General features: G+C 48.4%; 1 protein-coding gene and 1 long non-coding RNA gene across 8 annotated transcripts; both read right to left on the bottom strand.

Moving 5' to 3' along the window:
* Positions 1-990: 990 nt before the first annotated feature.
* LOC128817989 (uncharacterized) lies at positions 991-4231 on the bottom strand. Its single transcript, XR_008440361.1, has 2 exons — positions 3672-4231; positions 991-1360 (listed from the first exon to the last, which is right to left on the bottom strand). It is a non-coding gene; the product is annotated as an uncharacterized LOC128817989 (long non-coding RNA).
* A 15059-nt stretch (positions 4232-19290) lies between these two features.
* On the bottom strand, positions 19291-22539 carry LOC128817983 (uncharacterized). Of its 7 annotated transcripts, none has more exons than XR_008440355.1 (5): positions 21285-22539; positions 21017-21162; positions 20299-20614; positions 19541-20170; positions 19291-19417 (listed from the first exon to the last, which is right to left on the bottom strand). XR_008440355.1 is itself a non-coding variant. In XM_053996941.1 (5 exons), the coding sequence occupies exons 1-5, from the start codon at positions 22377-22379 to the stop codon at positions 20110-20112; spliced, it is 801 nt and encodes a 266-aa protein (XP_053852916.1). In that variant the 5' UTR covers positions 22380-22539; the 3' UTR covers positions 19291-20109. The 7 variants fall into 7 exon arrangements, 1 of the variants encoding a protein (XP_053852916.1); XR_008440358.1 differs by having other exon boundaries at positions 19291-20170; positions 21285-21469; positions 21869-22539; XR_008440359.1 differs by having other exon boundaries at positions 19291-20170; positions 21285-21989; positions 22210-22539.
* Between the last annotated feature and the right edge of the window lie 305 nt (positions 22540-22844).

The following is a 22844-nucleotide window of genomic DNA, read 5'->3' as shown; positions in this document are numbered from 1 at the left end:
TGTGGAGCTGAGGTGTTTTCAGCCCTCAGGTGATGACAAATTGCTGCTTCTTGGGATCGCTCTGATGGGAGAAGGACAGCCTTGGGGGACTTCAAACTTCCATTACTTTTTAATGGGAGGAACTTTAATAGAAAGGCTGAAATGCAGCTTCTTACTGCGGCGCCTCGGTATTTCTGGAGCCATAAATTCTCCCCTTGCCCCTCTGCTATTACTGATGTATCAATTCTTTCTACTTCTCTGAGCACTTAAATTGAAATAAAATCAGGTTTTAGGCTTTATGTATTTTTAAAACAATGAAATTCAGCTTAAAGTTGTAGAAAAACACTCCTTGGCGTGGAGTCCTCAATAAATGAGAGCAGCAAGAGGGGAAGTGCAGGATTGTAAATCTGGGAGGGGGAAATCTCCAGTTTTGTCTCTGTGGCTCCCTCCCTTGCTTCAAATCCCCCCCTTTCCCCTGTTAATTCTGCCTGCTTGAGTTCATTCTGTATTTTTTCTGCTTTATCCCCTTTTTCTCAGCCAAACTGCTGAGGCACAAAGATCTTTTCACGTTCCGTGTCCCCCCCACAGCAACAGCAGAGGCGTGAAAAGCCAGGTGATTTTAGGTGAAAATCTCACCTTTTATACCAGGGAAGAAATGAAACAAAACCGGGTTTGGGTTTCTCGTGGTGGGGGGGGATTTTTGGTGCAGATTTTGAAACCCAAGTGGATGTTTTGAGTTTGAAGTGCCAGGGTTAAGGGGAAGAAGTTGGCAAAAACCAGAAAAATTCTTAATTTGCAAGGAATTTCTGCATCATGTATAAGATATATAAATATACAACAAGCTACTGCTTTTCAGGATTGTAAAAAATTCTTAATTTGCAAGGAATTTCTGCATCATGTATAAGATATATAAATATACAACAAGCTACTGCTTTTCAGGATTGTAAAAAATTCTTAATTTGCAAGGAATTTCTGCACCATGTATGACATATATAAATATACAACAGGCTGTTACTTTTCAGAGTTATTCCTTTGTTCACAAGGCGTGGTTTTGGCAGCTCAGTGCCCAAAAACATCCACACGTCCAAAATCCTTTGCTTTTTATTATCTCGTAGTGTCCTGATCCTCACTGTCCAGATTTTTATTGCTCTAATTTTATTACTATTTTTTTATAACTATTTTATTACTAATAAACTTTTAAAATTTAAAAAACCAAGTGATTGGTGTTTTTCAAACTCATCCAGCCAGGCACTAAAATCATCCTCCAACAAAGGGACCGCAGCGCTCCTGTCACTGAAACTTATTTTTCCATGCAAGAAGCAAAGTGGATGAGCTGGTTCCTAAAAACCACAGCCAAGGCCACAGCTGAGACTTGGGGCTGCTGAAAAATGAAAAATCATAATTAAAAAAAAAGGGGTTCAGACCAAGCTGATTTGTTTGATCACAAAATGATTTCCCCCCCTTTGTTTAGGCATTCCCGAATATTTCATTTTGTCCCAGACCAACAAATCTTGGGATTTATCACCTCCACCCAATTTTGGCTGTGATTTTTTTTTTCCCCCAATAAATTTAATTGTTCCTCAGTTTTTTTTTTTTTTGTTTCTTTTCCTGTAAAGAATTTTGTGCCCTTTTGATTAAAATAGGAAGAACTTGGTGGGGAAATCAGTGAAATCTTTTCTTTCCCAGCCCTCCTGGTGCTCCTAAATCTGATTTTAAGTGTCTTCAGATGGGATCACACAGGATCATTTGTCCATGTGTGAGAGTGCCGGTTGCTTCCAGGACTCTGTGGAGTAGCGAAATAAATTAAAAAGGGGGAGGAAAACCGCAGGAAAAATAGAAATACACGAATTTCAGAGGAAACCATCCCGTGTCCAAATGAGGAGCAGCATGGCAGCGGTTGGCGCTTTCTGAGCAGGCGTTTGTGGATTGCTTGGGAAGGACATCCAAATGTCAATGAACACCGGCAAAGGCATCATGATCAGGGCACCCCGAGGGTCCCAGCCCTTCCTGGCTGCCTCTAGGAGCAGTAATTGAGCAAATGAAATCATCCCGGGCCAGGCTGCTGGCAGCTGCTGCGGGATGCAGGAGTCCGTGCAGGGGCTGGTTGCAGAGAGAAAAGAGGGCTCAGCTGTGGGAAAGGGGGAAAAACGCTGCCCACAGCAAGGTGGGAGCTCTGTGTCCAGCTGGGAGCATCAGCCCCGGGTTCTGGAGGGGCTCTGAGGAGCCTCCTGCAGAAATCTGCCTCATTCCTCATCCTTTCCAAAGCCTCTTCCCAAGCTCTCCCTTTCCTGCCTCCCGAAATATCCAGCTCCCATGCCACGCTCCACATCCCAGAACACTTGTTGGGCCAGCAGGAAAAAAAAAAAAAAACACCTTTTTTTCAGGTTGGAAAAAACCTTTCCAGCAGGAAAAAAAAACCCAAAACTTGCAGCCCAAGGACAGAGCTTGGAGCAAGCTGGGGTAGTGGGAGGTGTCCCTGGAATGGGATTTGGGGTCCCTTCCAACCCAAACCAGTCGAGATTCCACGATTCCCAAGCGTGCACACAAAATCCCTCATCTGTGGCGACCGTGGAGGTGCAAACCCCCTGCCAGCAGAGCCGGCAGCAGCTCAGAGCCCCCGGCTCTGGGCGTGGTACAAATCCACCAAGCTGCACAATCAGAGGATGGCAGCGCAGCAGAAATGAAATTACAGCTGCTCCCGAGGCACCGTGACCCTGCGAGCAGCGGCCCTGGCAGGGGGCCAGGCCTGCACTTAGAGGGATGGTTCTGGAAAAAAACAGGAGGCTGAATGACATTTTTCATATTAATATCTATGACATTTTTCATATTAATATCTATTCCTTCCCTGTCCCCCAGCATGTTAAATTCAGCTGTGCACCAGTCCAGGCTTGTATTCCCATTTTCCAGCTGAGTTTTGCGATCATTTATTAAGCCAGAAACAATTAAATCAAGTCCTGGTGTAGCTGTTAATTATAAGGAAATAAGGACTTATTTCAATAATGCTGCTGTTGTGTTCTGCTTTTCTTTTGAGCTCAGTTTTTAAATCAGATAGAAATGGGAAATCGGGATGCTTGGAAGAATCTCAGCATCCAGATTTCCAAGCCTGGTGCCTCTTTTCCTTTAAGCCTTAACCCAAAAAGCTTTATTTTTAAAACTGCTCTCACTCTGTGGTATCTCTTCAGAGCTTCTGTTCCATTTGGCAACTTTAGCAGCTCATTAGGGCTTCTTGCTTTTATTTTGACTTGGGTAATGAGGGCTGTAAAGAATTGCGAGTCTACACTGGTGTTAATGAAAACCAGAGTGCAAAGGGCAGAGCTGATAAATCCCGCTCTCTGAAGGGGCTGAGAATGGAGCAGGAAAACATCTCAGCCAGGATTAGCTCGAAGCTGCCTCAGCAGGGCCCAGCTTTGCGAGGGATGGTTTGTCTGGGGGGTAAAATCAGCCACGTGGGGGTTGCCCCTTGCTTTTCAGCAGATTTGGTGCTCTCAGGCAGCAGGGAAAGCACTCCTGTTCTTCCAGGCTGCCTGAGAGCTCTGTCCCAGACGGAGCAGATGGCTCAGCTCTCCCTGCTCCTCAGCCTTCCACCTTGACTCCGGGCTTTGCTTTTTCCAGGGTGAATTAGGGACAAGGAGGAAAATCCCTGCCCAGCCCTGCTGTCCCTGTGTGCTCCCCACCCCTCTGTCCTGCCTCACCTGGATTTCTCCCCGTTGCCATGGCAGAGGCTGCAGGCACAGCTCTGCTCTCACCTCCACAGGCTCTGAGCACGTGTGGCTGCTTCTCCTGCAGCCCCTGCACATAAAAATTTCATGTCTGCAGCCGAGAGTGCATTTCATCAGTCTGAGTGCCCTGACGAGGGCTGGACTTGCAGGACCAAACGAGGCTCTGCAGGCTCAGTGATCGTGTCAAGGCCTGGCTTTTCCTTCTCTAAACCCGCTCTGAAACCCGGCCTGGCACTGCCCATGTCGCCCTGAAAATTCATCATTTGTCATTCCCAGCGTTCTAAGTCTGGCCTGACTCCAGAGAGGTCTGACAGAGAGGAAATTTAGATTAGAAATTAGGGAAAAATCCTTCCCTGTGAGGTTGGGGAGGGCCTGGAATGGTTTCCCAGAGCAGCTGTGGCTGCCTGACCCCTGCCCAGGTTGGAGCTGTCAGTGTCCCTTCCAACCCAGGCCATCCCTTGATCCTGGGAGTGGCTGCAAAATCCCCCCAAGGACGGGAGTGGGAGCTTGCCTGTGAGGCTGCTGCTGCTGGATTTGGCTGCTGTCAGGGGAGCTTTGATCCCAGCTCCTTGGAGAGCCCCCTTGTTGGGATAACGGAGCATCCTCCCGCCGTTCCCATGGCAACGGGATGCCAGCTCCATTGTCCTGTTTTGGGGACACCAGGGGACACACAGGCTCGCCCCAGCGAGCTGCTGGCCCCATCACAGGAGCCCTCACGGGGATTTGGTGCTGCTGCTTCCCCAGGGAAAAGGGATCTGGGAACTCCTCAGGATGAGCCCCATGAAATTCCATTTTCTGCCACCTTTTAATGCGTGACATCTGTCCAACTCCCCAAAAAAAAACCTCCAACTCCCGGAATCCTGGAGTTTTAGCTCCTCTTCCATTCCTATTCCATCATTTTTAAAGCATTCAAACACGCAGGGAGTCGAGCTGGTTACGACTCCTCTAAAAAAAAAAAGCATTTAAACAAACCCGACCTGGAAATGTGCTCGGCTCCCTCAGTCAGGGAAAAACCCCAAATTTCTAGGAAAAACCCAAGATCTTTTTTGAGTTTTCAGGTGTATTCTAGGAAAAAACCCAATTTTCTCGGAAAAATCCAAGATATTTTTTGAGTTTTCAGGTGTTTTCTAGGAAAAATCCCAATTTTGATGGAAAAACCCAAGATCTTTTTGGAGTTTTCAGGTGTTTTCTATGAAAAAGTCCCAATTTTTTAGGAAAAATCCAAGATATTTTTTGAGTTTTCAGGTGTTTTCTAGGAAAAACCGCAATTTTTAAGGAAAAATCCAAGATATTTTTTGAGTTTTCGGGTGTTTTCTAGGAAAAACTCAAATTTTCTAGGATAAAGCCAAGATCTTTTTTGAGTTTTCAGGTGTTTTCAGGTGTTTTGAGTTTTCAGCTGTTTTTCTAGAAAAAAACCAATTTTCTATGAAAAAATCCAAGATCTTTTTTGAGTTTTCAGGTGTTTTCCTTGAAAAAAAACCCCAATTTTCTAGGAAAAATCCAGGTTTTTTTTCTCTGATTCTTTGTTGTGCTTGGCTCCATTCCCACCCGAGTTTCCCTTTTGGAAACTTTTCCCTTTTTTCCCCAGGAAAAGCAGGTTTGAGGCATTGTCCCTTCCTTCCCAGGGGTCTCCCAGTTTGTGCCAGGGAGGGATTTTGACAGTGGCTCCACATTCTCCTCTCCCCCCAGTTGATCTCATCTCTCAGCAGGATTTTTTTAAACCTTTTGTTGGCAAAAAAATTGTAATTTTCCCTGCATTTTCTGTCCTCTCTAAAGGCAGGGACCGTGCTACAGTCCCAGAATTGTAATAACTTATCTCTCCTTGTTGCCTTTGTGTCAGGTGTTATTATTAATCCTTATCAGTCTGTTGAGGGGAGGAAATTAAAAGGTCTGAAGGGACTGAAACTCAGAAAATTTTGTACTTTGGTTACAAGCAGAAGCAAAAAAAAAAAAAAAAAAAAAAAAAAAAAAGATTATGTACAAGATTGAGAAGTAGATTTCAAACAGATTTCTTTTATTTTTGGAAATAAGCAGTACAGAGGCAAAAAAAAAAAAAAGAAAAAAAGAAAAAAAAAAGGAAACTCTCCCTTCATCCCCAAAAAAGGATGGGAAGCCAAAGGAGAACCACAGCAAAGCCAGACAGGGCAATTCAGTCCAGCATTAAATTGCAGAGTTAAATATATTTAACTGCAAAGGAGTTATTTGAAGTTGCTGTGACTAAATAATGGATTTCATTTTCATAAACAACTCATTTTCCTTCACAGAAAGCACCCAGAGCAAATGTTGCTCTGAAATTGTTTAATTAGCAAGCCTTGCACTGAGTTATTTGTTGTGAACTTTCTGTCTTTCAGCATCTTCCCCTCTTAGATTAAATCTCATTTTCCCACTCAAAGGCTGGGGTGTGAATGGAATCAGCACTTTCTGTATTTAGAATGGAACTGGGTTTCTGCATTATTAAAAAGGAAAAAAAAAAAAAAAAAAAAAAGGGGTTTTCAGGAATCCTGGAGCTCATTTAACTTCTCTGTTTCTTGTTTGCAGAAATGTTTTCCAGGGCAAGCACAAGCACTGGGGTCCAGTCGTTCTCCAGCTGGAAAAGGAAAAGCAATTTTGCTCCAGTCCCACGTCCATGACCTTGTCCAGCTGCTCATAAAATGGGATTTATTCAACACCATCCCAGGCTTTGACCTGAAAGGTTAATTTTAACCAAACTGGCCAATTTCCCTTTAATGGGATTTATTGGCACCCAAATAGGAATCAATAGGAATTCTCCATTACTGGGCTTGTAAAACCAGCACCGAAAATAGAAATAAATAGGAATTAGTCGAATCAAGAGAACAAAAGTAACAAATGCAGAGCTGTGCCTGGAGCTGATTCTTTGGGGTTTAGGTTTCCATTCCCCGCAGGATTTTGGTGTGGGTTTGGTGACCAAATTCCCTCCCTGCAGTTCCTAAACTTCTTTTTGAACAGAATTTCCTGCAGGGCTTTGGGGAAATCTGATCTGTGCCCCGAGGAAGGTTCATTTCCAGAACTGCCCCTTTCTCCCTTCCCGCCTGGAGCCAGGGATGCTGTTTGTGAGCTCAGCACATATTCCAGCCTTGCCAAGAGATTTTGGGGGCTGTGGGAGGGGCAGTCCCAGCTCCCAGGGGAGTTTCAAGGTGGGCTTACAGAGGCTCAGCTCTCCTTCCTGCTGCTGTCAGAAATTCCCTGCATTTCCTGGGAAGTTGTTTCACCTCAGAACAACCCCCTTAGTCAGGACTTGTGGCTGCTCCTTGTGGCTAAACAGCCAGCTCTGTCTGCAAAAGCAGTCATAAAACATAAAATTCAATCCTCTTCCACCAGAATGCATTAAAATCTCTCTTTATTTTATTTTTTTTTTTTTCCCCATGGGGAAAGATATCTTCGAGCTGTCCCAAAGCTTCCAGCTCCAGCCTCATTCCAGCTATCCAACAGCGTGGAAAACGTCCCAGCCTTTCAAAGAGCAGCCCAGAGCTGGGACAGGATCTGTTCACTTTAGATCAGCTGAAGGTTTGGCTTTCAGTGCCTGCAGCTTTGGGGGCTGAGCTAAAGGGGTTTATTTTTCCACCCAGACATGGATCAGACAGTGCTGAAGCCAGGACATTCTATCAATAGAGCAGGAAGTGTAAAGCACTTTATGTGTGAAAAGAAATATTAATATTTGAGCTAGAACTCCCAGAGAAAACATATCTGATAACCAGAAACAGATTTTGGTGCAGATTCTTTTTTTTTTTTTTTTTTTTTTCCCTGAACTTGCAGGAAGTTTGGGGGCTCTGTGTATCTTGCAAAGAGAAAAGGAAAGCACTGAGAGCAGCTCAGGCTCTGTTGTGTTTGGGACGAGGATGTTTGAAAGGAAAGGCTTTGCCAGGCTGGGCTGCAACTCTGGCAGGGCAGCAGGGCAGTCCCAGAGCACTTTTCTGTGTCATCCTCTCACTGAAATCTGCTTTTTCACCCAGCCTGGTTCAGAGGGAGACTGCTCTGCAGCAGGGTCCTGATTCAGCTGCAGGGGACCCATGGGGGATTTCCTTTTGGGTCACTGCAGTGCTGGAAAACCCCACAATCACAAATGCTCCTCTCTGCTGTCCTGCAGGTTGGAAGCATCTCAAGGACCTGAGCACATTTCCAGGCTGCTGGGGCTGAGAAAAAAATTGGATTTTTGGGTGATAATCAAAGGCTGAGTCTCCATCCTGCCTGTGCCACCACCTTGGGGTGAGCCCCTGGGTTTGTGGCAGAGGAAATTGAGATTTTTCATCCCTGCTAGGGTCTGGCTGGGGGTTGCTGCAATAATTTGGGGATGTTTAAAGGAGGCTCAGGGGGGACTTTTCCCTCCACAGCTCCCTGGCAGGAGGGTGCAGCCAGCTGTGATCGGGCTCTGCTCCCAGGGAACAACAGGAAAAGGGGAACCAGCCCCAGAGCGTGCCAGCTTTCCTAGAAATTCCCTTGTCTTCACCCTGGGGGCTGACTGGGAACCTGGCAGGGAGGTGAGGGGACCCCAGTGGAACTCGGCCAATTTCAGCTCCTTCTGTAAAGCACAAAGAGCTGCAGTGACGATGCCACCGATTTACCTGCTGGAAATGTGTGGTTTAAGGTGTGCTCTCCTGTCTCCTCCCCTTCCTCTTCACACCTCCATTTGCAACATCGCTAAATTCCCTGGTAACAAATCTCCTCGAAGCCCTGCTCTCAAAGGTTTCCCTGCTGCCATAAATCCAGGCTGAGGAACAGATTGGAGGGGTGTAAAAAATGCCACGTCAGGCAGCAAAACGGGGAGATAAGGGGCTGAACAAGCAAACAGGTGTTTGATCATTCCTCACCTGCTGCCAGAGCAAACAAACCTTTAAAAATAAGTAAATGGACAACGTGTCCTTTTCATCTGCTTTATCTCGTCTGCTTTGAGCTGGGAGATTCATAACTCGCTCTCCTCGGGCCTCGTAAATTGTTTCTATTATTCATGATTAAAGTCCGGAGCAGAAGGTTCTTGCATATATCAGCAGACACTTGTTAGAGACATCCTGATGTTATTAAGACATAGATTCAGCCAAAGGTCGTTAGGAGAGCGTCCAAATGGAAATATCACATGGGAGACAGAGGAGAAAATTAGGGCTGAATGTAAAATAGGAGCGGGGAAGCGTCGCAGCAGGACAAAAAGGGGACAGGGGGACAGTTTTGGGGCAGGGGACAAGTGGGAGGAGGTGCAGCACATCACTGTCCCCTCCTGGTAAAGGGCACGTGGGGGACAGAGGAGAAAATCGGGGCTGAATATAAAATGGAAGTGTCACTGGGAAGCAGAGCAGGACAAAAAGGGGACGGGGGATGGGGGGACAGTTTTGGGGCAGGGGAAAAGAGGGAAGAGCTTCAGCACATCACCGTCCCCTCCTGGTGGAGCTCAACCCCAAAACCCCGCCCAGTTTGTTCCAAGCATCTCTGAGCTGGGCTTTATCAGGGCAAATTCTAGATGTAAAGCCACACTAGAGCTTATCCCTGTTTAACACGGCCCCCTCCACGCCTGGCAGGAATATCCAGATGTTCCCGAGCCTCACACAGGCTGTGCCTGCAGTTCCAAGAATGCAGCTGGAGGCCTGGATGATGTGGGAACGTGCTGCTGCTGGCCCAGATGAGCCCTCCAAGCTCTGCCAACCCCCTCCTGTTGGAGCTGGAGGTGCTGGGAAAACAAAGGTATTGATTCATTGATGGTGGTTTAATTGGAACAGATCCACAGAGCAGGAATAGCTGCAGCTCCCAGGGGTCCCAGGGAATCTCCAGGCAGGTGCATTTGTCACATGCTTGGCTGATTTGGAGATCCACAGGAGGAGTCTGAAGGGGAAATAAAGGGCATTGAGAGGCAAGGAGCAGATTCCTGCCTGCCAGGCCCCTCCTGTGCGTGCTTTGGGATGTGTTTGTGTCCCTGAGAGCAGCTGCTGGCAGGTACTGCGTGCAGTATTGCACTGGCAAAGCATGCTCTGTGCTTCAAAAGTGCAAACGTGCCTTATCCTGGACTGGAGTCAAACCAGACCCCATGAAAGTACCAAAAAATCCTTTTTTCAGTTGTAGAGCCTGATTTGTTAAATCACATCAGAAAGGGGCCATAGACAATGGCTGTCAGTGGGGTGTTTGTTAATTCTCACCACAACGCCTGGGCCAGCACCACCAGTGCCTCAAAACCAGCCTTTTGTGCAGGGGGAAAGTCCAGAAAAGAAGATGATGTTGCCTTTTTAACAGGGAATCCTTTCCTTTTTGTTTTTTTTTTTTTTTTTTTTAATTTAATTTTTTTAAATTTAATTTTAAATTTAAATTATGAAGTGCTGTTTGAGATCCCAGCTCACTGGGAGCACTTCTCCTCCTGCTGAAGGCAAGAGCTGGGCTGGGTCTCTGTTCCTAACCCAGCTGCTTTTGGCTTCTCCCTGCACAAAAGGCTGGTTTGGAGGCCCTGGTGGTGCTGGCCCAGGCGTTGTGGTGAGAATTAACAAACCCCACTGACAGCCAGCCATTGTCTATGGCCCCTTTCTAATGTGATTTAACAAAACTGCCAGCGAGTCAAAATTAATGCAAATGAGTGCAAATTCACATATTCCAAAAGGATTAGAATATCATTAATGTGGGCATTAAATATTTAAACAATATCTCTATGAAAGAATTATGAGCTTTCAAAGCTTGTCTGTGTTTTATGACCACATTAAAGCAGTTGTAATGACATCTTCTATGCTGGGACTTGGAATTATCCTTTTTTTTAAAGGATCATCGTGGCCAGAGCCCCCAGTGTCCCCCCAGGTCGTGGTGGCCCTGGGTGTTGTGATCCAGAGCCCAGCTCCAGTGGATGTGTGGGGGTGGGAGAGGCAGGAGCGTGGCTGTGAGTGTAAAACCCAACCAGCATCACCAGCAGGGCTCTGCAGGGCCATTCCACCTCTGTTCTGGGGTCAGAGCTCATCCCTGGCCTTCGTCCACGTGGGATTCAACTGCTGGAGGGCTGGGAAGGTTCTCCTGGCTATGGGGGATCCCGTCCCCTCAAACCGTGCAAGAATTCCCAGAGCTTTGCTCCCTCTGCTCATTCTGTGCCTCAGCTCCAAGGGATCTCTTCAGCTGTGCAGGGACAGGGATCTCCTGACTCGTGGAATGGGTCTAATCCATGCTTTATTTACACATCTGTACCTGATACTCTGCTTTCCCGTCTAAACCAAACTGAAGCCACGTGGTAAAACAAGAGGCACGTTCCATAACCAGCTGCAGTGAAAAGCTCTGATTTTCTGGGAATAACTTGATGGAAAGTCTGCCCAATTTCAGTTACAGGAGCAGGAGGACTTGGAGAACGTCTCAGCTGAGAGAAGAGCTCGCAGGAAAAACAGATGACCACAGATCAGATAGGGACAGTGGGGATCGAGGCACTTATTTGAGTGGCAAGTGTAAAATTAAGATGAGCTTTGATATTCCTAGTGAAGGCTCAGCCTATCCTGAGCCTGCCAGGCCTTTCCCTGGCTCTCCATGAGAACAGGAGCTCATCAGGATAACTCAAGGGATCCAAATGTAAAATTTGGATGGTCCCAACAGCCACAATGATGTTTTTAAGCCCAGGAGGGCTTTGACAGGCAGGTCTGCAATGGGATCTGAGCTCAGCTCTCCACTCCTGGTATAAAGCACTTCTTCTGTGCCATGTGTGCCTAACAAAGGGATTAAAATTAAAAAATCAAAGGGAATCAAGTGCATTATTCCTCTCAGGGAAAAGAGAGAGGGGTGAAGAGCCCACTTGTGTGACTTAATGTGTTTTTTAAGGAGCTCTCTGGCACAGTGGGAGGATGGCTGGGAGAGAGCCACGGATCCAGAGTCAGGGGGAAGATCTTTGGTGATGGCAGGGAATTGTTCTCCAGGCTCTCCAGCCTCTTCTGCCGAGGCACTCAGCTCTGCCAAGTGCTGGGAGCTGGCAGTGGGACGTGCAGGGAAGCACAGTGGGCTGAGATGATTTCCCAAACATTCTGTGCCTCCAAGCTCTGCCTCTCCTCACAGCTCCCTGCCAGGGTTTAAAGTGAGCAGGGCCAGCACCTGTGGCTGGATGAGAGAGCTGGCACTGCAGGGAGGCACGGGACAGGGACTGGATGATGCCCCTGGGCCCCTCCCAGCTGGGGCTTTTCCAGGAGTGTTCCTCTCCTGGGGAATGGCAGCTTTTGCTCAGGTTTTGGGCATGGAGCACGTGGCCCTTTTCCACAGGGCTGCAGGAGGAAGCTGGGCTGGACACACAGGGCTGGGCTTTGGAATCCTGGCACTGGAAATCTCCCCCTTCACCAGCAGAGAATTTCCTTGTGTTGCTTTCAAAGGCAGGGCTGGGCTGGCTGCTCACCCCTGCAACACCACACAGAGGTTTCCGTGGGGCAGGCAGGGATCCAGGCAGGGATCCAAATGGATTCAGACCCTGTTTTCATTTCTGACCAGCACAGAGCAGCACAAAAGGCAGAACTGACCAACCTGAGCTTTTGAACCTGCTTAAGGATGGTCAGGCACCACGAACATCAATTCTGTGACTAATCTGATCCATCTCTAAATGTATTCCTTGTAATCAGCAATCTGTTTTCTTTAACTACAGGCACCTCTACGTGACCAGTACATGATCTAATTAAATGCAACATATTAATGATCCCCTGCATGGATTTGTGATCCTGTAATGAACGGCAGAACTACACCACAACTCTGCTTGGTTTGGTTGTGGCTTGGATTTTAAAATTATTTGCTCCATTTAATGGCCAAATAATTAATGATAAATCCGTGCGTGACGCTGCTGTAAAATCCATGATGAAACCTGCTCTGAGAAGCTCAGCTAAGGTGGGAGAAATGATAATTAATTCAGCTCTTGCATGGATAATAGTTGGTAGGAGGCTGAGCTGTAGATCTGGGCTTGCTTTGCCAGCTCCAGTTTTCCTGTTTTGTTGCTGTATCCACAAAAACAGCAACGGGGAGTTGGGGGATGGAGCAGCAGTGACACCTGAGAGCTGCAGAAATCTGCTGGAATGTCAGCTCTGAGATTCCCTGTGATCTGCTGCAAACCTCGTGGCAGATTAAAGACAGAAACTGGGAAGTTGGAGACAGAGCTGGCTGCAACTTGAAACAATCCCATAAATATTTATTTATGCACAGCTGCTCTGGTGGGTGACTTACAAGGGGACTCCATCCCCCTTCCCTTTTGATTTGTACAAGTCCCATAAATTGTCATTTTTTTTGACCACTGCTTTATTTAATTGCTAAGCCAGCAGCATGGTTTCAAGTTAGACATGAGGAAAAGCTGGAGGATTGTTCAAGGAATGAATAAATGGTTTGGCAGGAAGCTCATCACTGAAGGGAACAGACTTTCTCAGCAAGGGGTGAGTGAAGGCTGATCCTGCCTTGGGGCAGCAGAGCCCAGAGAAGCTTTTCCAGCCCCTTCTCACCCCAGCTCCGAGGAATCTGTCAAGTGATTGTTGAATTTTCTCAGCTGTTGGTGTAAAGTGAAAAACCCAGGCCTGGACCTCGAAAACCACAATGCCCTCACACAGAAGGCAGTGGGGGACACCCAGAGAAAAACGAGCCTGACAATCTGCAGCCCTGGTGCCATGGAGCCAGGAGGCAAATTTAGACAATTTCAGGGTTGTTGTTTTTTTGGGTTTTTTTTTTGTTTGTTTGTTTGTTTTTTTTTAGCTTTGCAAAGTCTGGCAATTGGATTGGTTTCAGCTCCTCATTGCTGCTGGTTGATCCTGCTGCAGAATCCTCGGTGCTGCTGCTTGGCCTCCTGAAACTCGGGCTCCAGAATGAGGTTTGGAGCTGGGTTTGGGGTCCCCCGTGCCAGGCAGGCTCTGCTGCAGCCAGCACAAAGGCACTGCTGCCCCTGAAAGGGGCCGTGGCTCTGAGCTGAGGCCTCTCAATGAACTCCAGGGGAGTCCCGGGGGAGTTCCTGGAGCTCCTTTTCCAGGTGTCCCCAGCTGAGGTGAGCACAGAGAATCAGATCGATTTTCCTCTCCCTCGCTGGCAGCCGAATTTCCATCACAAAGGAGCTGCGGTGAGTGCGCAGAGAACTTCCTCAGGCTGACCTCAGGCACCTGGACCTTGGGAAGGAACCTCCCTGGAGAACCTCAGGCAGTGAAAAAACCAGGCAGGGAGGGGTCGGAACCTCCACAAGGTTGCAGTGGTTCCAAGGAGCTCTGGGTGCTCAGGAATTGGTTGCTTTGCTTCTTTGAGCAGGTATTTTATACATATATGTATAAAAACACCAGATAAATTGGGGCAGTGCACGCTGCCTTGGCTCTGCTTTGATCAGGGTGTAGCTCCTCCAGAGCTGCCCTGATTAAATCAGAGTGAAAATAAATTGAAAGGGCTTCTGTCTGATTTGTGAGACTTCTTCAGGTGTTAAGGGGGGAGAAAAAACATCCAAGGAACAGGAAGAGAGGATTTACCATTTCATTGCCAAGGAGAACTCTTGCTAACACAGAGAGCAGTGAATTGAGGGCTAGGAACTGTGAGATTTCAGTGTTCAGGTAGCCAAGAGGAGACCACTGAGGCAAAACTGAGGAAAAACACTGCAGATTCATCAGCACCGTGTCCTGCACGGCACAGGAAGGACAACAAAGCAGTTTTTCCCTTCCCGGTGTGGGCTTCCAGGAGCAGAGGTGAGGTTGCTCCGGATGCTGCAGTGGTGCTGCAGCTCTCTCCAGCAGCATGAGCACCTCTCCCCGCGCCATGAATATTGAAATCCCCGAGTCATTAATCTCACTTCCCCACCGAGGACAAGGGATGTTCAATTCCCGGCCACAAAAAAAGGCTCTGCAGGGATGATTGAGTTACTCCAGTTGCTTAAAAGCTGCCTGGAACCACTGAAAGGCCCTGACAGGCAGGGAGGGGAGGTCAGGGGTGGAGTTCGTCACCTCCCAAACAGAATTAATCAAGGGGACAAAATCAGAACACGCTTGCTATTGAACACGGAGTCAATGCCCGCTGGAAAGCAGCGCGGTGTGGTCCCGATTTAGAATTCCCAGAGGGGACTGAGAAAGGCTTGGGGAAAGTCCAAGGAAGGAGAGCAAATCCCTTTGTTTCCAGGGAAAAGGGGAGAGAGAAGGATTGCCTCAGGAAAGCGGCAGAAAGAGGAATTCTTGGCAGGTCTCCCTGCGGTTTTAACCTTCCGTGGCGTTTTTAAAGGTTTGAAATCCAACGGGGGGAGTTGGGAAAGGACAGAAATAAATGCAGGAAGGTGAATCAGGCAGGAGCATCCTCGTGGTCCTTTTGGGACAGCTCAGCCAGGCTCTGCCCGCACTTTGTGCTCCTGGGAACTCCAGCAGGGCAGGAGGAGCACCCTGGAAGTTCCTGGAGGGAATCTGGGAGGGTTGACAGGAGACTTTTCCCCTCACTGCCTCTTTCCACGTGGCTGGCCATGCCCAGATCCACTTCCAGAGGGGATTTGCAGGCTCCTGTCCCTTCCCAGGAGTGCCACCGAGCCTGCTCCCTTCCCAGCCCCTAAAACACCGAGCGGTGGCTCAGCTGGGCCACCCAGCCTGGCAGAAATGCTGCTTTTCCTGGCTTGGTCAGTGTCCAGAAAACTTTGAAGCGTCAGAGGGATGTATAAAACAATATAGAAAGCATCTCCTTTCCTCTCCCTGCCGGCTCCTTCCCCCCATTCTCACCCTGATTTGTTTGTGCCACTCTGGGATGGACAAACAACCCCAAATCTCTCTTTGTTGGCTGCTGTAAAACACAGGCAGAGATGAGCAGAGATTTCACTGCAAGAGGCAGGAGACCTTCAGAGGATGTTGCCTCTGGGGAAATTTGTTCAGCAAGAGGCTTTATTTTTAATGTGACATGGAGGAACAAACCACAGGATTGAATCTTTTTGGTAAACCTTGCACAGGGCCCACGGCCCAGCTCGCTCTTTTTGCAGCCTGCTATTATTCATGCCCCAGATTTGCTTTTTCTCAATGGGTTTCCCGAGATAAAAATGTGCATTCTGAAAGAAAAAAAAAAAGAAAAAAGATTGATAAAATAAGTGTATTTGTGCTTTGTAACCAACCAGGCTCTCTCAGAAGTCTCTTTTTTTTTAAAATGAGCAGCACATTTCAGGTGTGCAGCTGAATTTCCTGATTCCCAAAGCTGCTTGTCAGAATTATCAAGACAACGAGTTGCAGTAATTTGATTATTAGGCAAAGCATGCAGAAATCTCCGGGTTTCCTTCCCCTTCTAAGAACAGTTGTTCCTGAGTCTTTATCTGCTGCATTTGGTGAACTTTTGCTGAGGTTCAGGGCTCTGAGCAGAGCAGCAGAAGCTGTTCAAGTTTCCTTCAGCACCAGAGTGATTCCAGAAAAGCAGAGGCAGAAAAACGTGAGGAGAAGCTGTCTTGGAAATGAGGCCAGGTCTTGATTGCACCCAGTGGCTAAAAGGGGAAGCAACTTGGACAAAAACTCCATCTGGGAGCTCTCCAGTCTGGATTTTCAGGCAGACTTGCACGTTGCTCGAATTCCTTCTCTTCCTGCCTTGACCCCAGCATCAAACTTGGCAGATCTGTTTGGGATCAGAGTGGAACAGAGCCTGGAGCTTGTGGGTGATCAGGTAGGGAGGGTTTATGACCTGACTGTACTCAGGAATATGTCTTTTTTAAAAACCTGTGGTGTTTAGGAAAGCTTGTGGTGTGTTTTTTTGCTGGCTGGAGGAGACATTGCTGTTATTTTGTTGATGACATCAGTGGGAATTTGACACTGTCTATTTTGTTACTTTATTTCCAGGAACTGGATCTCTTGAGTAGGTCTCCTGACTTTGCTCTTTTTGATGGCAAAGCTGGTTTTTAGGGGAGTCTGGATGATTTTCTCTCTTTTTTTTAAAACGTTCTCACGGCTCCCAGCTCAAGAGGGCCTGTTCAGGGTGCAGGGATCAAAAGGCTCTTCCAGCTCAGAAATCAGGCACCAGCCCTTGGGAGGAAAGCTCCAAACCCACCCAAACTCAGCGTGGATGAGCGCTGAGCCCAAATCTTGGCTGTGGAGCCCTCAGCCAGGGCTCAGACACCAGAGGGGGAGCAGACCTCAGCAAACACCTCCCAGGAGCGCTGGGCAGGGCTCTGGGTTTGTTTTCCCCACGGGGAATCTTTGGTAGTTCCACATCTGCTGAACAGCCAGCCTGGAGATGAGGCCCTGGGTGATATCAGGGTGAAAATTGACTGAGCCAGGGCTCAGCACCAACGTTCTGCTGAGCACCAGGAGAAATGGGAATCCAGAGAACGCCTTTACCAGACACGCAGCCCCGGAGATGCTGCTCCTCCTGTTGCCATGGTTACCACACTTGTCTGACAATATTAGGAGGAAAATGTTCACATTGATTTCTCCCCCCTCCCCTTGTTTTCCCCCTGAAATAAAAGATGATACCTGGGAATTAAATTAATCCCTGGGCTGGCTGTGGTTGTGTCTCCAGCGCAGTGCCTGGCATGCACATGCACAGGGATGGATTTTTCCCCTTTGGACTTCACCAAATTCCCTCTTTGCCACTGCTCCTCTCCCCTTCACCCTTTGCCTGCCGTGGTTCCCAGAAGAAGGGGAAGGGGAGGGTTCCCAGGGGTGGGGGAAGAAGGGTTATCGAGGGGTTGATGGTTTTTGTGTGTACTGGGAGGTGGGTGTGATTTATTGAAAGGCAACATTTCCGAGCAGTGCTGTTTCACCGCTGCTCAGAGGAGTGTGGGTGCTCTCATTTCACTTTATAACTCCCATTCAAACCAAGCCAGCTGGGAATCAATTCAGAGAACAGCATCAAGCTGAATTTCCCGTGTTGTAAGGAGACATAAAATCACAGGAAACGGAGCTTGCCCCCTCTGACCTTGTTAGTGGAGCACTCACTCAGGTCTCTGATGGCCCAGACGAGGAGTGTCCCACTTTCACAGTCACTTTTCCATCCTCTGGGCACACCTGACACTGTTTGAAGCAGCCTCAGAACTGATTTGAGCCACGCTGGTACAAAATTCCTCAGGTGGGAGGCACTGGAGCCTGCAGGAAAGATGGAGAGGGACATTCCACAAGGATGTGCAGTGACAGGACCAGGGGGAATGGCTTCAAAGTGACAGCGAGGAGGTTTAGAGGGGATATTAGGAAAAAACCCTTCCCTGTGAGGGGTGGAGGAGGGAAGGGTGGTGCTGCTCTGGCACAGAGGGGAAAGAATCCAAGAGGAGGCTTAGTTCCTCCACTTAGCAATGAAAATCAATCTTTCCCTGTTGGAATCTGAGAATCCTAAAAGCTTCCAGCACTGAGCAGGGAGCAAGGAAACGTGCTGAGTGCCAAAGAGCTCTGAGTCCATCCCATCAGCAGCTCCCCTGACCAACTCCACAATAACATCTGTGCTTCCCTGACCCTCTCCCTAAATCTGGGCTTTCATCTCTGCAGCTTGTCCTGAAATGGGGCTGAGGGATGCTTGAGAAGGCACGGAGCTGAGGATGGGGCTGCTCAGCAATTCCTGGGAATCGCTGCTAAGCCCAGAGGAATGCAATGTTCCTGTCACAAACTGGCACAGAACTTCGGAGCATCCCTCCATTGCTCCATTTAAACCTTAAACGTTTGGATACAAAAACCTCAAACATCCTGGGCTTTTGGGTTTTTTCCCCTTAATTTTTGTCCTTTAAAGCTTTCTGTCCCTCAGTTTATCCCTCCCACGCCGAAGAACTGAGGCAGCAACACAAGATTCCAAACACATCAGTGTCATTTTTACCTTTGCTGGCTGCTGCAGCAAATTAAAACCACCTGCTGGTGATAATCCCCCTGCCTGGAGGCTTAATGATGCCATGAACTCTGCAAGGAGAGTTTTTGGTGTTTGATCCAATTATCCAGAGCTAAAGATGACTCAGGAAGGGGAGAGGGATGATGCCAGGCTTCTGTGTCACTGGATGGTCACGCACTAGAGACGAGCCTTTGAACGGGCTGTATCACAGACTTTTACTGCAAAATCTGATTTAGGCAGACAAGAGTAAAGGCTGGGGGAAAGAATTTCTCATTGCCTCAGCCCACCAATGGGGAAATGAGGTGCAGTGATGCACGAGGACCTTCAGAAGCAGCCCAGCCGGGGGACTCTGGGATGGCTGATCTCAATCCTGCCTGCAGAGCGACGCTTTCTCCTGTCTCAGTGCCTCCTGCTCTTTCTTTCTGCTTTTAATTTACATTGCACCATTTAACCATTATTGCAGGCCCTTCGGGCTATTTATTCTTGGAGAATAAAAGCTGAATGGGAGCGCCGTGTGCAGGAGCTGGAGCAGCAGTGAACGCTCCCTGCTGCTCCCCTGCTGCCTGGCAGAGCTGGGGCTGCTCTCTTTGGCCCCAAGCAGGTGCCAGTGAACAGAACGGGGTGCCCAGAGGAGCTGGAGCTGCCCCATCCCTGGAGGTGGCCAGGCCAGGTTGGAATGAGATGCTGCAGCTGGTGGGAGGTGCCCAAGGCTGGGATGAGATGAGTTTTGAGGCCCCTCCCAAGCAGAACCATTCCATCACCTTAAAAAGCTGTTTGTAATTTCCCCTTCCAACATATGTGAGGAGAGTGAATGTGAAAAACGCCGGGTTTGCCCCCTCCCCGTGATATTTAGGCAAAGAACACTTCTTGAAGCCAAGAGAAAGGTGTTTTAATGGGGTGTGCTCAGCAGAGGGGTGCCAGGGGCTCTGGCTGACCTAACTGCTCTCCATCCCGGCCCCACTTCCACAGCAAACTGCACAGCCCCACGGATTTCTGGTAAATGTTGTGATTTTAGGGCCCTGGGAAGTGAAACAATAACGTTTATTGGTTTGGAGAGCTGCCCACAAGAGTGCACTAATAAAGGTGGGGAGCAGCCCGTGGGGTCGGTGAGGGAATCCTGAGAAGAATAAGGAAAATGAAACCTTAATTCCTCTGACCAGCTGATGGCCAAAACACATCCCCAGAGAGCAGAGCTCCGAATCCTTCAGCTGGTTCATTCCAGGAGAGATTTCTAAAACGTGGAATTTCTGTACAAGCCTTTTTTCCCCCAAAAAACAACAGATGCAAGCGAAGAACACAAAGGGGATGAAAAGATCTGTTTTGATGAGTAGGCCTGGGAGAATTCAGAGCGAGTTCTGAGTGGGATCTCTTGGCCCATGTGCTCAGAACAGAGCATCACTCAGTGCCTGGGCTGATTCCACATCCCACAGGAGCCTTCGCCTTGTGCTCTCCCCCAGCTTTGTCTTTTCCTCTTTAACTGAGCAGGACCAGGAAGGTCTGTGCTGTTATCAGGGCTGGGTGAAGCTCTGGGCTGTGGAGGGGGACAAACCCCATCTGCTTTGTGCAGAAATCCACATCCAGCACCCCGGGGATGGGGACAGGGGGGTCCCAGTGCCATTTGCAGTGGGGTCGATAGCTTAGGTTTAAGTTTTTCTGTTCTGGTTTGGTGTGCAGCTTTCAGCTTTATATTCAGTGTCACTAGGATCTTTCTTCAGGGTGGTGAAGCCAAACAATCCTGTTCTAGCTGCAGACTCGGGGACAATCTCTTCAAACTTCAGGCCCAAAGCATAAAAAACATGAGAAGAGGAGGGCAGGCAAGCGAGCAAGGAGGATGAAACTTCATCATTTGAAGCTGTTAACTGGGCAGTTAACTCCTATGTGCAAATGGACTAAAACTTACAAAAATGTGACCAAGCTCTCTTTTGCTTCCATCTTGGAGCCATCTGGGTACTGCCAGGGTGTGGCCTCTGAAGGCACCTCAATAAATCTCCACTTTAGTGCTCTTGACTCCGTCCAGCCTGTGTTCCAGCCCCTTAGGGCATCAGGGTGACACCCCCATTGCTCAGGCAGCCCCCCTGAGCCTTTCCCCCGCAGGAGGGAGGCTGGGGCAGCCAGCAGGAGCAGGAGGGAGTCCTTGGGATGGCCAGCACGGCTCCAGGAGACCTTTGCTGCCCTTTCCTGTGGCAGCACACTCTTCTGTCTCTCAGGATTTTTTCCTCGAGGAGCACAGAGAGAAGAAAGAGAAAACAATTTCTATTTCTGCTCCTTGTTTTTCCCATGTGGAATGTGTTTGGAGAATTGTTTACCTGGGGTGATTGCTTGGTTGGATTCTGGTGAGGATTGTTTGGGCCTGGTGGCCAATCCAACCCAATCCAACCCAACCCAATCCAATCCAATCCAATCCAACCCAATCCAATCCAATCCAACCCAACCCACCTGTGGCTGGGCTCTCAGAGAGGGTCACCAGTTGTGAGTTAGATTTGGTAGTTAGAAAAGTTTGTAGTTTTAGTATCTCCTTTAAACAGTAAATTAATGTATTATAGCACAGTTATAATAAAGAAATCATTCAGCCTCCTGAGCTGGAGTCACACATCAGCATCTCCTCCCACCAAGCTCACCTGCATTTACAATACTTTCCCAGAGCCCAGGCTGTGCACAGCAGCTCCTCATCTCCTTGGGCAGCTGCTGGGCTCCACAATTGGTTTCTTTCTCCTCAGCAGGACTTGGGGAGGCTCCCAGGGAAGCCCTGCGCTGGGAAGGGAGGCTGCTGGCCCCCGTGACAAGTGACATGATGGAGAAAATTGCCATGTCAGCCCTGATTAGGGACAGCATTTCCCTCCCTGCCCCAGAGGAGCCTGAGAAGGTTCCGTGGGAGCTGGGAATCACCTGGAGCTGCTGGCCTGGCTGGGTGTGGATGTTTGGGAGGACACCCAGGGGAGGCTGCTGGGGCCTGGGGGATTTTTGAGCACATTTTCGTGCTTGACCTGCTCCTCACCCCTCCCTTTGCCAGGAGACAAGGGAACAATGTGCTCCTTTCTGAGCCAGGGTGCGGGGATATTTTTGGCTGCTTCCTAGGGATGAGATCACAGAGGGAACTCAGGGAAAACAATTCCTTTCCCCCCTAATTAGAAACCAGCAGCAGCTCTTGCTCTCTCTAGGTCTGTTCAAAACCATTTGCTGGCTCTTGCACAGCCCCTTCCCAAAGGCCTGGTTTTAGAGACACAAGGCTGGGCTAAGCTGGCTCCAGCTCAGCCTCTGCCAGTATTTTGGGTGGCTCTGAGGGCATCATCTCCCTGTTGATCAGCCCCAGAGAACCCTCTGCTACCCCTGGGATTAACTCCCAATGCCTCCACGCAGTCTTTCCTCTATTAGACAGGAAGAACTTTGGAAAAAGTTCCAAATACCACCCTAAAATCTGCATCCCAGCCTCGCCTAGGAAGCCTTTTTACAACAATGAATTTCCATCCCACCTGACAGGGACCATAGGCAGCTGCCACCCTGATTATCCACAGCACAGAAATCTCCTTTGGCAGGTTTTGGTTTCCTTATTTCCTCACATTAATTGTTTCCCTGGGAGCCCGGAGCAAGGTTCTGTCCCAAGGAAAAGGAAGATGTGGCAGCTGAAGTGTGAGGGGTCCTGCCTGGGCTGTGTGCTTGGACATCCACGTGGCTCCTCCAGGGAAGTGCAGGGAACTTTCCTGCTAATGAACTTCCTTGGAAATGCCCATTGTTCTCCCAAATTATTTTAACTCCATTAGTTTATCACAGCCTTTTAAGAGTGGTGTTTGGCAGAGCTGATGGAGAACCTCACCAGGGTCAAGAGAGAAGGAAAGGAGCATTTCCCACATTTTCTCTTTAGCCCCGTTTTCTCCATTCCCAGGGCCCACTGACCTGCCCTGCAAATAAAATTGTCAGAAACCAGGACTTGGCTCTTGTGACAGCTGAAACCATCCCAATTCTGATGGAGAATTCTGATCTCATCCCAATCCCTCCCACGCCACAGCCACGCTGTGCTTGGCTCCCTCTGCCAGGGTTTGTTTGCTGTCAGATCCGACAGGGGATTTTAGCTGCAGTTGGAACTTTAAAAGAAGCAGCAATCCTGTTCAGGGCAGTAGGGCAGGGAAAAGGGGTGAAGAGGAGAGCTGGGATGTGTCACTATGGGACACGAAATGAGCTCACAGAAGCTTGGTAACTTCAAAAGAGAAAAAGAGCTGATTTTATTTATGACCTCACAATATATAGAATTCCAAAAGTGGAATTGCCACCTCTCCAACCACACTGGTCAAACCAACAGTCCATCAATTCTCTCCTCCCACAAGGAAGAATGCAAAACAATCATTATTTACATGGACAGTGTGTGACAACTCCACTAGAAATATGGAAACATCAGAAGGCATGGAAAACTTTTAAAAGAACTTTAAAACTTTCAAAAGAACTACAAAAGAA

This window comes from Vidua macroura, chromosome 22, assembly GCF_024509145.1.
Source record: "Vidua macroura isolate BioBank_ID:100142 chromosome 22, ASM2450914v1, whole genome shotgun sequence".
In the NCBI taxonomy this organism is placed as follows: domain Eukaryota; kingdom Metazoa; phylum Chordata; class Aves; order Passeriformes; family Viduidae; genus Vidua; species Vidua macroura.
This window is presented reverse-complemented; position numbering and strand designations above follow the sequence as displayed.